This window comes from Peromyscus eremicus, chromosome 8a (genome assembly GCF_949786415.1).
Source record: "Peromyscus eremicus chromosome 8a, PerEre_H2_v1, whole genome shotgun sequence".
Taxonomy (NCBI): Eukaryota; Metazoa; Chordata; class Mammalia; order Rodentia; family Cricetidae; genus Peromyscus; species Peromyscus eremicus.
The window spans coordinates 19630099-19643871 of record NC_081423.1 but is presented as its reverse complement, the minus strand read 5'-3'; the positions used below and the strand labels follow the sequence as shown (position 1 = coordinate 19643871).

General features: G+C 48.8%; 1 protein-coding gene across 1 annotated transcript in view; it reads right to left on the bottom strand.

Moving 5' to 3' along the window:
* Positions 1–2315: 2315 nt before the first annotated feature.
* LOC131916537 (slit homolog 3 protein-like) overlaps positions 2316–13773 on the bottom strand; it is a 562664-nt gene continuing 551206 nt past the window's right edge. Inside the window, exons 24-27 of the mRNA XM_059269895.1 lie at positions 12137–12291; positions 9694–9979; positions 6813–7021; positions 2316–2909 (exon numbers count right to left, since the gene is read on the bottom strand). Coding sequence (XP_059125878.1) covers positions 2674–2909; positions 6813–7021; positions 9694–9979; positions 12137–12291 — 886 coding nt within the window. The 3' untranslated portion in view covers positions 2316–2673. The remainder of the gene's footprint in view (positions 2910–6812; positions 7022–9693; positions 9980–12136; positions 12292–13773) is intronic.

Sequence of the window (13773 nt, the reverse complement as noted above, 5' to 3'; positions counted from 1 at the left end):
ACTCGGCACATCCCAGGACACCTCTCCCAGAACTGAATTCCTGAGCTATCATGGAGACTTTGAGATTAGTGTGTGCCAGCCACAAGTGAACTACTAGGAACCCCAAGGCCATTTTGAGGGAAAAGTCTGCTTTCCCATCTACACACATATCTCTAGCTCCCCATTCTATCCCATCCTGCTAGTGGCCTGATCACACCAAGTCTCTGGCTGTCTGGGGTCTAGCCATGTGGCTTTTGTGTGTGTGTGTGTGTGTGTGTGTGTGTGTGTGTGTGTGTGTGTGTATGAGGCTGCCTTCACATTTCTCATTTCTTGTTGACCTATAGGGTCATTCCACATTGCTGCCACCAATGGGCTCTGGCTGCTCACCAAACATTCCAGGATTTTTCCCATTTTACTGTTTATTTAGTGGGTCATTTCCTGTACTGTTCAACTCCTCACATATATATCTCAAGCAGTTATTGCATTTTGACCTTTTGGCCAAAATCAGTGTCGTACAACCAAGCAGCTGTCCATTTAATCACCATTCATGCCCCAGACTGTAGGATCCTTAAAGGCACAGTGTTTCCTTCCTAAAAGAAGCAGTGTGGTATAGTGGTTAAGTGAGCAAATTCTGGATTCTGACAACCTGGGCTCAAACCTTTGCTCCTATAACTTTTTTTTAGGAATCTCCTTTTAGGTAAGATCCTTAGTTTCTCCATCTCAGCTTACTCAACTGTAAAGCAGGTTAGTAATGGTTTTACATAGAGCTGTCTGAGAATTAAATGAATACATGCATATAAATAAATAAATACATGGGCCGCAACTGCAGTGACATCTGAGTGTATTGTAGTGAGCACTGCCTAAATCTAACTATGAACATTTTCAACATACCCATCATGACGTACACTCCCTGGAACACAATGCGCATTCATATGCTTGTTCAAAAGTGATTTCTCTAGCACATTCCTTCACTCTCTTTCCCTGTCTTCGACTTGCCTTGTGTTCCTCTACTTCTTTTCTCTCTCCCTTCTTTACTCTTTTGAGTTTTTGGCCTACCATCAGTCCTCACAGAGTAGCTGAGCTCCTCAGGGGACCCTCAGAACAGGAAGGTCCCCACACTCTCCTCGAGACCACAGCATCGGAGGCTCTTGGGAAAGGATGGATGAGCAGAGCCAGGGGGTTGGTGCGAGCAGCTGAGATGCTGGTCACACGGGCTAAATGAGGAGGGCTGTGAGGGGGTGAGTGAGGGTGGGGGAAAGATGTGGGAGATCAAAATGCCCTTCAGGAACATTCTGAAGCTGGACAACAGTGCTTGCTATTATTGTCTGAGTCCTTGTCTCTAGAAACTTCCTAGATACGAATGAGGCAGAAGAGAGAACTGAACAAATACAGAGCAAAGAGAAAAGGCAGCTGGAAAAACATCTGCTTTCTTTTTGTCGACGGGTCTTTTTGCTGCCTGTCTCCTGTGTCCACTCATTCTAGAGGGAATCTAGTTGAGTCTGTGCTCCAGGCCAGGCTCCCCCACTTATCAGATGATGGCATAAGGCAAGTGATGGAGCCCGAGAGGGGCTAGGTGTCTTCAGTTAAGAAATGGGGTTCACTGCACCAGACAAGTAGGGGTTGGATAAAGTGGGTTTCCAGATACGTGCTGGACGGTGTTGTTCTTAGCCAGTGAGAAGGTGGCTTAGAGGGCCAGATGCCAGAGGTCTGCCTGTTGGGCATCCATGAAGACATGACTCCCTGTCCTGTTCTTGGGTAGTCCTGGTGCCTGCTCTCTGGTATTGTACTCCAATAAAACTGGCTGGAAGGAAGACTTGTAAGGGACGGCCAGTGCCTGGGGAGATGTTATAGCTCGCTCTTTCCCTGTCCCATCTCAAGAGGACATGCTTCCTGGGGAGGGGCAGGAAAAGAGCAGCTGTCTGCAAATTTGGCCGAACAGACCCAGCTTGCTCAGCAAAGTCAGTGTCAACGCCCTCAAGGAGACCAGGGCTGGCCAAGAAGGCAGGCCTCCCCGTGGGCTCACGCCCAGCAGGGGCCTGGGTCACATGGTGGACAAGGGCAGCTCTGATTATCACAAGGCTTTCAGGGCCCAGCAGCTTTTTGGAAGCAAGAAGCGCATTGGGCTTAGAAGGCCAGAACTGTGAGAAGCTTGCTACTCGCAAGGAAGAGGGAAAAAGAAGAGTAAAGACCACAGAGAAACAAAGGACATTTCCCCTTCTCTCTCCCTTCCCCCAGCTCAGGAAAGAGCTCTCAGTTTTGCTGACTTGAAAGAGCTGCATGCACACAAAATTCCCTCTTCCTGCCTCAGACAGGCTATTGCTTCTCTATTCTTATCCTTTTGTTTAAAACATTTTTATTAGTCTTATTTTGTCTTAAAATTTTAAACAGCTGTTTATAAAAACACAACAAATGCACAACACAGAACAAAACTCGGTAAAAATAACACACTATATAGTACATATACTCAGACCGTGTGATATATTTATATAATAAAAGATGAAAATAGTCACTTTCCATAATAAAAATAAGTTCTATTTTTTGTTTATTTTACAATATACTTAATATTCTCTCTCTTGCCTCTTCCTCTCCAGCTTTCTCTCCTTCATTCTGAATCTCAAAGAGGTTCCGTGTGGCCGTCCCCAGCCCAGCGAGCTGGAGTCCGAGAGGTGGCGGGTGGGGAGGCGGCAGAGGGGCTCAGGAACATGCGCGGCAGCCACATTCCAAGTGTCTCTCCACCTCCTCCACGAACGAGGAGCCGTCCGTGCACTGGAAGACGTATTTCCGCCGCTTGCTGCGGATGGGCTGGCAGCATTGGTTCCCGCAGCCCCCACGGCACTCCATGATGGGCACCTTGGAGGCCGTGGCACACGAGGCATAATCTTTCTGACGGCGGATGGCTTCACGGACTATCTCCCCCAAACATGGGTTCTCTGAAGAGGGCAGAGAGGTAATGTTAGGGGCGTTGGTGGTGAAGGGGTCTGGCATGACCCCTGGGTGGTTCCCTGGTTGGCTGCCAGGGGACACTTGTGATGTGAAGATACACATACTTATTTACTAGTTCCTCATCTGCCTACTTACCTACCTTTCCTCCCTCCCTTCTCCTCCCTCCACAAATGTGGTGTGCCTTTACCATATGCCAGGCTCTACTCAAGGACAATCATGCCCCTCGGATATTCTGGTGGCAGGAGTGGCCTTGGCCCTCTCCATTCTCCAAAGGACTGCCAACTGGTAAACAGTGGCTAAATCCTGTTACCAGACAGATGCTTCAATCCTAACATTGGAAACATCTGAATTCACTTGAGAATTTGGATTTCTGGCTTCTTTGAAACTAGGAGGTCTGTGGAGCTCAGCTTGTTTCCCCATGTTGCCATGGTGGGCAGGGTGCTCAGAGCTTTGGTAGGGCAGTGGAGCTCCAGTTGGTCCCAGACTGGCCCTCTCACTCCCAGTAGTCTGTCTCCCTTGGTCTAGAGCCTGGACACCAATTCTATCAACACTGAAGTCGATCTACTTGTAACGAGAAACCGAGGCAGACAGAAGCTCTTAAGGGACATGTTTCTTCAAGAGCACGGGAAAGTAGGTTGACCTGGTCCAGGGGCCAGGAGGCTTCTGGGGAAGTGACCAGGGGATGAGATCGGGATAAGATGCTAATGAGGTAAAGGCCCTCCAGGATGTTTCTGGAAGTCCTAGAAACCACGGGAGAGCAGTAAAGAGGAACCCTGTGTGTGCTGGAATGTTCACCTCTGACCCCACTCTTTACCTCCAGCCCCTACTTCCTCCCAACACGGACAGGACATTTGGAGGAGGCGCTGGGGAAGAACAGACTCTGCAGCCTCATGGTCATGACAAATCACTTGTTATCCTGTGCCTCAGTTTCCCTGCCTGGAAAATCATGACACATACACCCATTCTCCTCACTGATCCACACCCTTTTGTGAGCAGCAGAGGCAACTGAAGAAGAAAACACATCAGAGCTTTTTAAAGGGTTTTGTATTTTAACGTGACGCACAGGCGCTGAATTCACCTGCAAAAATCTTTTAAAATTTAAAAGGGCTTTAAAAGGATTCGGAAAGAGTAGAGTGATGATGGGTGTGTGGGTGTGCATGTGTGTGATGTAGGAGCACAAGGATGGCAACATTCACAGTTGGGATGAAGGGAACAGGAGAGGTGCTTATGCCATCCTGGTATGACTGAGTCTAAAATTACTTCAGATTTAAAACATGAACAGGTTTAGTTAATGGCGTTTCATGCAGACGTGAAATGTAAGAGTCCCTAGGTGACAGGGTGTGGCCTGGATGTGGAAGAAAAGCCCCCAGAGTGACAGTGTCAAGCCAAGGACTTTTGCCTCTGTGTTTGTCGGGGACACTGACTCCAAGCTGTTTCGGTTTTGTTTTTCCCCATTCACCATCTCCTTCCCTTTCCCTCCCCTCTTCTCTCTCCCATGCATTTCTCTGTCTGGGTGTGAGGGTAATGTTAGTTTTGGAGAATGAGTTGGAGCTCTTCAATTTTCTGAACTGGTTTGGGAAGAATTGTATCATGCTTCTTTAAATGTGCGGTAGAAAGCGTTAGTGAACTCATGAGGTCCTGGAATTTGGATTGAAGACTTTTCCCCTTCCTTCCCTTCCTCTTCCACCCCTTTCCCTTCCCCTCTCTGTCTCTCTGTCTCTGTCTCTGTGTCTCTGTCTATCTCTCCCTCAGCATGGTCTCACACAACTCAGGCTGGTCTCTGGATGAGCTTGGATTTCTGGTTCCCTTCCTCTCAAGTTTAGGACTTACAGGACTTAAACACCCTCTCATTTAATGATGGAAGTTTTTTTTTTTTAAAGATAAAAATATTTTATTTATGAATGTGTGTTTACACCATGTGTATGCTTGCCTGCAGAGGCCATAAGTGGCCATCAGATTTCCTGTAGCTAGAGTTACAGGTAGTTGTGAGCCTCAGGTGGATGTGGGTTCGAGGAATCACACTTGGGTCCTCTGGAAGAGCAGGAAGTGCTCTTAACTGCTCAGGCATCACTCCAGTCCTGACGACAAAAGGCTTATTACTAATTCAGTTTCTTGTAATGTCTCTTTTGTCATCTCTGATTTTGAATCCTCTCTCTGCCTTTCGTAGCCTACCTAAAGATTTGTCCGTTTTGTTGATCTTTTAGAGACCCAACTGCTGATCACCCACTCAGCTTCCTGTTGGTCCCCGGCGGGCACAGTGTGCCATGGGCTATGGGCTAGTCTGCTGGGTCAGGGCTCAAGGAGCTGGTGTGGAGTTGCAGCCATCTGAGTGAGCACGGTGGAGTGCTGGTGAAGCCTTGGGATGGGCAGGTGTGGCATCTGCTGCCCCTGGAGGGGGACACACTGCAGCAGCAGCAGCAGCTCTGGGGGCTAGCACTAGAAGCTTGGGTCACGGCAGGGTGAAGGTCAGGATATGGGCCCCTTTGAAGCAGTACAGCCATGTAAACTCTAGACAGTTCGTCCACTGGGCTCCTAGCCAGAGAGGATGCAGGACCATCCAGCAGTCAATATTATAGATGTCCAGCCCAGGTTTCTGTGGTGTGCTAAGAGCCTACTGCCTACCTCTGCCTACAAAGAGAAACTCTCTCTTAGCTCTGAGTCAGCGCCAATCAAGGAGATGGGGTAGCATGAGGATGCTCCCCTCCCTCTGTATGCTGCCATCTTGGGGTTCTGTAGTCCACAGGGCCTCCCCACTCCCTTGCTGTACGCAAGCATTCTCCATTAGACAGTAGAGTAAAAATGTTGCTGTTTCTTGTTGGGCCATTTTGCTTGTGCTGGGCATTCTAGGTGGCTTGTTAGCCTCTTTAGGAATGTCACTAAAGAGTTTTTTTGGTGTTTTTTTTTTTTTTTTTTTTTTTTGAGGCAGGGTTTCTCTGCCCTGGATCTCGCTCTGTAGACCAGGCTGGCCTCGAACTTACAGAGATCCTCCTGGCTCTGCCTCTCAAGTGCTGGGATTAAAGGAGTGTGCCAACACTGCCCGGCTGTCACTCAAGAATCTTAATGTTGAATTCTCATCTACCACAGTATTATTTAGTATTTACAATAAACCAGTGCAGTTATTTTGGGTGGGGAATATGACCCAGAGAGAACTGTCATGCTCAACGACACACAGATTTTTCTGTTCGTGACAACAGTGTTGCTTCTGACTTGGGGCAATAAAGATGATTCAGCAGTTCAGAGTGCTTACAGCTCTTCTAGAGGATCTAAGAACTCAAGTTCCATTCTCAGCACCCAGATAGCTCATAACCACCTGTAACCCCACTTCCAGGGGATCTGATGCCCTCGTCTGCCCTCCATGGGCACTGCACTCACATGGCATACACACACACACACACACACTCACACACACACACACACACACACACACACACACACACAGAGAGAGAGAGAGAGAGAGAGAGAGAGAGAGAGAGAGAGAGAGAGAATAATAAAAATAAATCTTAAAAAAAATCCCAACCTAGATTTTTCACAAAGTTAGGTCATACATTTCAGCTCCCCAACTCTTAGCATATTCCCAGGTACCCCATACTTTACATGGCATATATTCTTCTGAGGAACCCTGCGAGGTAGTATGACAGTCAGCCAGTGTCCATCACGACCCCATCACCTGCTACATCCTCTATGTAGTAGCCTTCTTTAGTGATGTACCTTAGCAAGGTAAGTGATACAATGTTCTGGAAATGGCGGTACAAGTTACTTCTCTGGCTAGGTCACTTAAGACACCATGCATGGCGTCCTCCTTGTTATCAGATGGTTCACTCTGGGGAAAATCAGCGACTTTGACCCGTTTCCTTCGTAGGCCCTCCATCCCACAAGGACAGTAGACTCACCTTGCTCACAGTGGTTGCCACTGAAGCCAGGCTGGCACAGGCAGTAGGGCTCCCCTCGATCTGAGATGTGGCATTGCCCATGGTGGCACTTGAAGGCTGAGCAGGCACTGGCGGAGTCATTCTTGTGGTCACACAAGGCTCCTCCGTAGCCCTCTGCACACTTGCACATGTATGTGCTGCCCGTCGCCACACATTTCCCATGACTGCAGCTGGGGGCAGAGGGGAGAGGAGACCAGAGTTAGTGTTGCTGGTGGCTTCCTCTGTCCTTCCAGGCAGAGGACCCAGAGCTCTGGGACCTTGTGTTGGGTATGGCCCTCCTTCTAAGCATCTAAGCACCTCACGCCAACCCCACATAGCTGGAAGCCCACGTGCCCCAGCGAATATCCACTGCCAGCTCTGACCAGACAGACGCCAGTCTCCTTGCTGTTTCCTATCAAGACATCAGTCTTCAGTGTCAATCCATAGCCCAACAGACTTGAAGCTTTCTGTCAACACTAAAAATAATTATTGTGTTTTTTAAAACAGGGTCTCATTGTGTAGCTGGGGCTGGCCTGGAACTCACTTTCTAGACGAGGCTGGCCTCAAACTCACAGAGATATGCTTCTTTTTGCCTCCCGAGTGCTGGGATTAAAGGCATGCATCACCACATACGGCAAAGATAAATTTAAATATTGTGTTTTATTGTGTGTGTGTGTGTGTGTGTGTGTGTGTGTGTGAATACCAGTGGGTGTGTAGGTGTACATGTAGAGGTCAGGGGACAATTTGTTCTCTCCTTCTACCATGTGGGTCTTGGGGACTGAATGCAAGTTGTTAGGGTTAGCAGCAAGCTCCTCTACCCAGTGAGCCATTTCACTGGTCTCTGTAAACATTTTAATCCTCCCTCAATTTTAAGAGCAAACGCTATTATTAATACCACAGGATGAACAACCCTCGCTCATACCATCCCCAAATCTAAAACATTTTAAACATCAGCATGGGTTCCAGGTGAAAAAAATCCTACACCTGACCTCCATTGGTGGCCACTGATAAAATACAGATGCACTGAACAAATCATACAGAATTATCAGGCCATGTGTGTGAGGGGTCTAGGAAATACAAATGAACTTTGTGTATAAGCTTGGTTGGTATGTGTTCATAATCCAAAATGTGAAAAGATTCCCCAAATGTGAAACATTTCTAGTGTCCAATGGCATTTTGGACAAGAGACACTTAACCTGTTCTCGCAGATGGCACATGCTGTGTGCCAGGCACTGTGTAAGCCCATCATTCCTCACTCCAGGACGGCCCCTCTCTTCAGCTAGCCTTCAGTCCGTCTCCCAGAGAGGATGGATGGCAAAGTCTGCACTTTGTAATACACAATATTTTTGAGTTGTTTATGTGTATGATAGTTCTACCTGCACATATCTATGTGCACCATGTATGTGCCTGTGTGCAGCAGAAGAGGGCACTGGATCCTCTGGAACTGGATGTAAGTTGTGAGTCGCCATCTGGGTGCTGGGGACTGAACCCAAGTGATCTGCAAAAGCAGCAAGTGCGCTCTCTCTCTCTCTCTCTCTCTCTCTCTCTCTCTCTCTCTCTCTTTCTTTTCTTTTCGAGACAGGGTTTCTCTGTGTAACTTTGCGCCTTTCCTGGAACTCACTCTGTAGTCCAGGCTGGCCTTGAACTCACAGAGATCCACCTGCTTCTGCCTCTGCTGGGATTAAAGGCGTGCGCCACCACCGCCCGGCACAAGTGCTCTTAACTACGAAGCCATCTCTTTCTTTTATTTTTCTTCAACAACTTAAAGAGATTTACATATTTTTCTGGATGTGGGTATTTTGCCTGCATGTGTATATGTGCATCATGTGTGTGCCTAGTGCCCACAAAGGCCAGAAACCAGTGTGGGATTCCCTGGAACTGGAGTTACAGATGGTTGTGAGCGGTTATGTGGGTTCTGGAAATTGAACCTGAGTCCTTTGGAAGAACAGCCAGTGCTCTTAACCACTGAGTCATTGCTCTAGCTCCTGACTTTTTCTTTTTAAAATATTACTTTGATTTATTTATCTATTTCTCTATTTCTGTGTGTGTGCACACATGCCACAACTTGGTTGTGGAGGTCAGGGGACAACTTGTGGGAGTTGGTTCTTGCCTTCTATTGTGTGGGTCCTGGGGACTGAACTCAGTTTACCTCCTAAGTTACCTCTCCAGCTCACAAAGCCTGCATTTTCGACCATGAAACATCACCGGGCCTACTGATGACACTGGAGTTAGTATTCAGGGCCAGGCATGTACATCAATGGAAACAAGAAGTTTAGGCCTCTACAGAGCTCCTTCCTTCTTGATCAAGACTATTATTTCCCAACTTGTTCAGCCAGCCAGATTACCACTCTTGAGTCTAGGATTCTTTTTTGCCGATTGCAGTTTCTAGGAATACTGGGTCTCTTGCATCGAATACAAGGCCCTGCACACAGTAGGCCCTCAATAAACCCGTGTTGAATGAACAATGAATGACCGAACCATTAAATGTGATTCAGATGTGTACTGTTATGCAGACACTGGAATTCCTCTCTTATTTTATTTTATTTATTTATTATTATTTTTTCTTTATGTTTTGGAATTCCTCTCTTCTGGTCACACAGAGGCAGTACAGAATCCTACAGTGGCTTTCACAGGTCCTAAGGGCTGCCTGGCAGAGACAGTTATTCTGAGAAAGCCCCCCCTCACGCTAATGCTTTCGATCCAGGCCTACTGCTTGGATGAAGGAGCCTCCCTGCTTGGCATTTTAAGCAGTGTGCTACCCACAGTAGGCCCACAATTCCCCCAGCATCCATCAGTGCCCATTCCTTAGATGTGGGGCAGGGCAACTTGTAAACTCAGAGCCTAGTGCTCTTAGGACACTCACCTGTGACCAAGGCAGGGGTCACGGGCTTCCTGATCACACAGTGGACCGGTCCATCCTGGGTGGCACTCACACACGACATTGTCCTTCTCCACAGCGCGGCACAGGCCATGCCGACACACAGTGCAGGACTTGCAGCCAGGAGAGACCCCCAGGGACTGAGGTGGGAGGGCCTTGAAATCCTGCAATTCGTTGTTGATGCGCACCTCGTGGATACATCCGTGGAAGCCGCCCAGCGGCCTGTCTGCACCCTGGCGTAAGGCTGAGAGGCCCGTGGAGGTGGGGATGCCTGTGGGAGGAAGCCAGGACAGCCTGAAGATACTCCCTTGCCCTACCCCTCACCCCCTTAGCCTTGACAGTGAGAACAGACACAGCACATGTTCAGTTACCATTCAGAGCTCTGGGGCTCTGCTGCTCAAACTGAGCTAACAGGTCAGAGACCAGGTTTTATCCTCACTGGTAGGTGCTCTGGTGCTGTTAAAACTCAACTAACCAGTATTTAATTTCAGAAAAAAAAATCCCACAGAAGTCTGTATTTTGAACTTTCAAAGGAGAAATGAGAGGACCAGTCATCTACTGCCACACAGTCCCATCGGCTTAGCCGAGGCCCACCTGCTGTGGGATGTCCTGTATACTGTCAATATGTGTTGCTATGATTGATTGATAAATAAAACACTGATTGGCCAGTGGCCAGGCAGGAAGTATAGGTGGGACTAGCAGAGAGGAGAATTGGGGGAACAGGAAGGCTGAGTCAGGAGATGCTGCCGGCTGCCACAACGAGGAGCAGGATGTAAAGTACCGGTAAGCCACGAGCCACGTGGCAAGGTATAGATTACTAGAAATGGGTTAATTTAAGATAGAAGAACTAGATAGCAAGAAGCCTGCCACGGCCATACAGTTTGTAAACAATATCAGTCTCTGTGTGTTTACTCGGTTGGGTCTGAGCGGCTGCGGGACTGGCGGGTGAGAGAGATTTGTCCTGACCGTGGGCCAGGCGGGACTGGAGAAAACTCCAGCTACTCCCACCCTTAGGTGTGGCCTGGGTGGAGGAACACTAGACCACTCTGCTGTCCCCACCAGGTTGAGGTGCCCCTCGCTCTAGTTCCTCTTTGAAAGCCCGAAGTAAAGGAGCTGTGTTTTGGGAGAGAAGATGTGGTTGGGGGAGCAGCTTGCATCAGTGAAAGTCTGGGGTTCAAGGTTTCCAGGCTATTTGCTATCCTTTGTGCTATGCTGACGTCTCTCTCGGGGCCTTTAGCAGACTACTGGTAAAGACCTGACTTCGTTTTCAGTGACATCTGGTCTGTGTTTTCTCTCTTCTCTTACTGTCAGGCCCATGGCTTAACTGTGTGAACGCTTAGCATACACACAGCCCTGGGTTCGATCCCCAGCACTGCAAATACTGGGCATGGCGGCACATGCCTGCCATCCCAGCACTCAGTAGGTAAAGGCGGGAGTATTAGAAGTCCAAGGTTATCCTTGGCTATAGATGAAGTCTGAGGCCAGCCTGGGCTACATGAGACCCTGTCTCAAGAATAAAATAAAACAAAGCTCTCACTCTTCTCCTTTCGTGCTAATTCCTATCCAGACCCCATGTTGGCTGGAAAAATGTGTCCAGTTTTGTTGTGGCCACAGCTGAGCAGGTGCAGGGGAGGGAAGCGACATTCTTCCTTGTGGAGAATCTGTGTCCTGAGGTGAGTCTGGACCAGGAGCACTCTGTGTCCCCTGTATCTGGATGGCCTGTTCTAAGTGCAAGTCCCTGGGTGCATGCCAGCCCTCGGCAGGGGACACCTGGGCTGAAACCTTAGGAGTCTGCATTTGAACAAACTGCTTTGGTGGCTGTGTGAACACATGCGTCTCTGGGGGTACAACCCAGGGTGTCACTTGTTCACACTAGGGAAACACTCTATCACTGAGTCCCAATCCAAACCCCCTGCTCTGACGTTAGTTTTTCTTTTCTACATATAATTCTTCAAGACCCACCGGCCTAGGGGCTTCATTTTTGGTCTAGGCAGCTAGTGGTCGTTCACCATTTTGGCCTTTGTACAATCTTGACCTCAGTGTGGTGCTTCTTGTCATGTCCAAGAGGTGGTAGGACAGAGGGTACTGCCCCGAAGCTTGCAAACTGCAGCAGAGCCCGGGCACCCTTCCATCTGATCCTCCTTAGCTCTCCTCCCCTCCCTGCACACCTGCTATTCCCACAGAGGTCCACCCTTTTTCCTTTATAGACATCTGTCCAGAGTCTGTTCCCCATGGCTGGGCTAGTGCCTGGCCACCCTTTCAGCAACCGGTTTTGTAATCACCTCCTCCAGGAAGTCTCCCCTGACTGACTTGGGCAGCAGGTGCCAAGAAGACATCAGGGAGACCCCTGGCACCAGGTCTGGGTGTCAGTGCAGAAGCAGAAAGCCAGAAAGGAGGAAGGGGCGGGGTAATGATGGGGGGGTGTTACCTCCAAGATAGAGGGGGCTGTTGATGCCCACTGCCGGCTGCTTCTGGAGCTTCCCCAGGCTCTTGGGGGCTCCTTTGTCTACCACCAGGTTCAAGGTCTGGTTTAGCATCACCAGCTCCACACTGTGAAACTGACCATCGTTCACCGTCTCCACACTGGACAGGAGAGAAAGGGAGAGCCAGAGATGAAGCGCGTTCCACGGCCAGGCACGGGGCTGCAGTGTGGACGACTCCCACATTCTGCTTCAGTTCCCATTTGGAAATGACCACGAATTACAGAAGTTGCAAAAATAAAAAACGGAAAATACCTTTCTGCCCAGGCTCTCCGATCACTTCCATCTGGCCCCCACTGCCACGCTGTTTCTGAGCGATGTAAGGGTAAGATATATGCATGTCATGACCCTTGACCTCTGGATCCCTCAGGTGTGTCTCCCGAGGACAGAGCTGCTTCCTCACATACGCAGCGTCCTGTGTGGGCAGTTAACGTCCATGCCCACTCTTTGTATGTTCAGACGTGCAGTGACCCCGGCAACGGTCCTTGTAGCGGGTTTCCGCTCCCCGCTCCCACCCAGCCAGCCTAATGGCACAGCAGATGCCTGCTGCTCAGTTCCTGCCCTGGTCTTTTCACAGAGTAGGCAAGCCATCCCTAGCCTGCCCTCTCAGGTTGGCTCTACCCGCACACCACCTGGACACTTGCTCACTGAAGATACAGTCCCCTCAAAAGCCCCGCTTCCTCTGTCAACCTCACTGAGGAGTTAGCTTTGCTCTAGGAAACATCTGGGAGAAAATGTTTTAGTATGATGTGATTTTTTTCCCTCCTAGCATGTATGAAACAAATTCTCTTGGTTAAGGTTGCAATAGTTTATCATCGTCCCATCTAAATCCGTTGTATAACCACCCGTTCTGAGTGCGCCACATCCGAGGACAGAGTGTTTCATATTATGCCAAGTGAGTCTTTCCTCATTCCAGAACTCTAGACTTGAAAGCTTAGGGAAACGGAACTGTTTCCTCCCCTCCCCCAGCTAATATGTGACAGAGCAGGGACTTATGATGTGTGGTGGTATTGTATTTCCCAAAATATTGTGTACCCAGATAAAATTATCTGGGGTCAGAGAACAGACAGCCACTAGATACAGAGGCTAGAAAATGGTGGCACTCACGCCTTTAATCCTAGCATTCCAGAGGCAGAAATCCCTCTGGATCTCTGTGAGTTCAAGGCCACATTGGAAACAGCCAGGCATGGTGACACACGCCTTTAATACCAGAAAGCAAGCCTTTAATCCCAGGGAGTGGTGGTAGAAAGCAGAAAGGTATATAAGGCATGAGGACCAGAAACTAGAAGCATTTTGGCTGGTTAAGCTTTCAGGCTTCTAGCAGCACAGTTCAGCTGAGAGCCATTTGGATATGAGGACACAGAGGCTTCCAGTCTGAGGAAACAAGACCAGCTGAGAAGTTGGCCAGGTGAGGTTAGCTGTGGCTTGTTCTGTCTCTCTGACCATCCAGCATTTCACCCCAATAACTGGCCCCAGGTTTGATTTTATTAATAAGACTCTTTGAGATTCATGCTACAATGATGGGCTGTGTAGAGTGTTATATCACTCACTTATATTGTTTGATAATTCTATGACGTGGGCACCA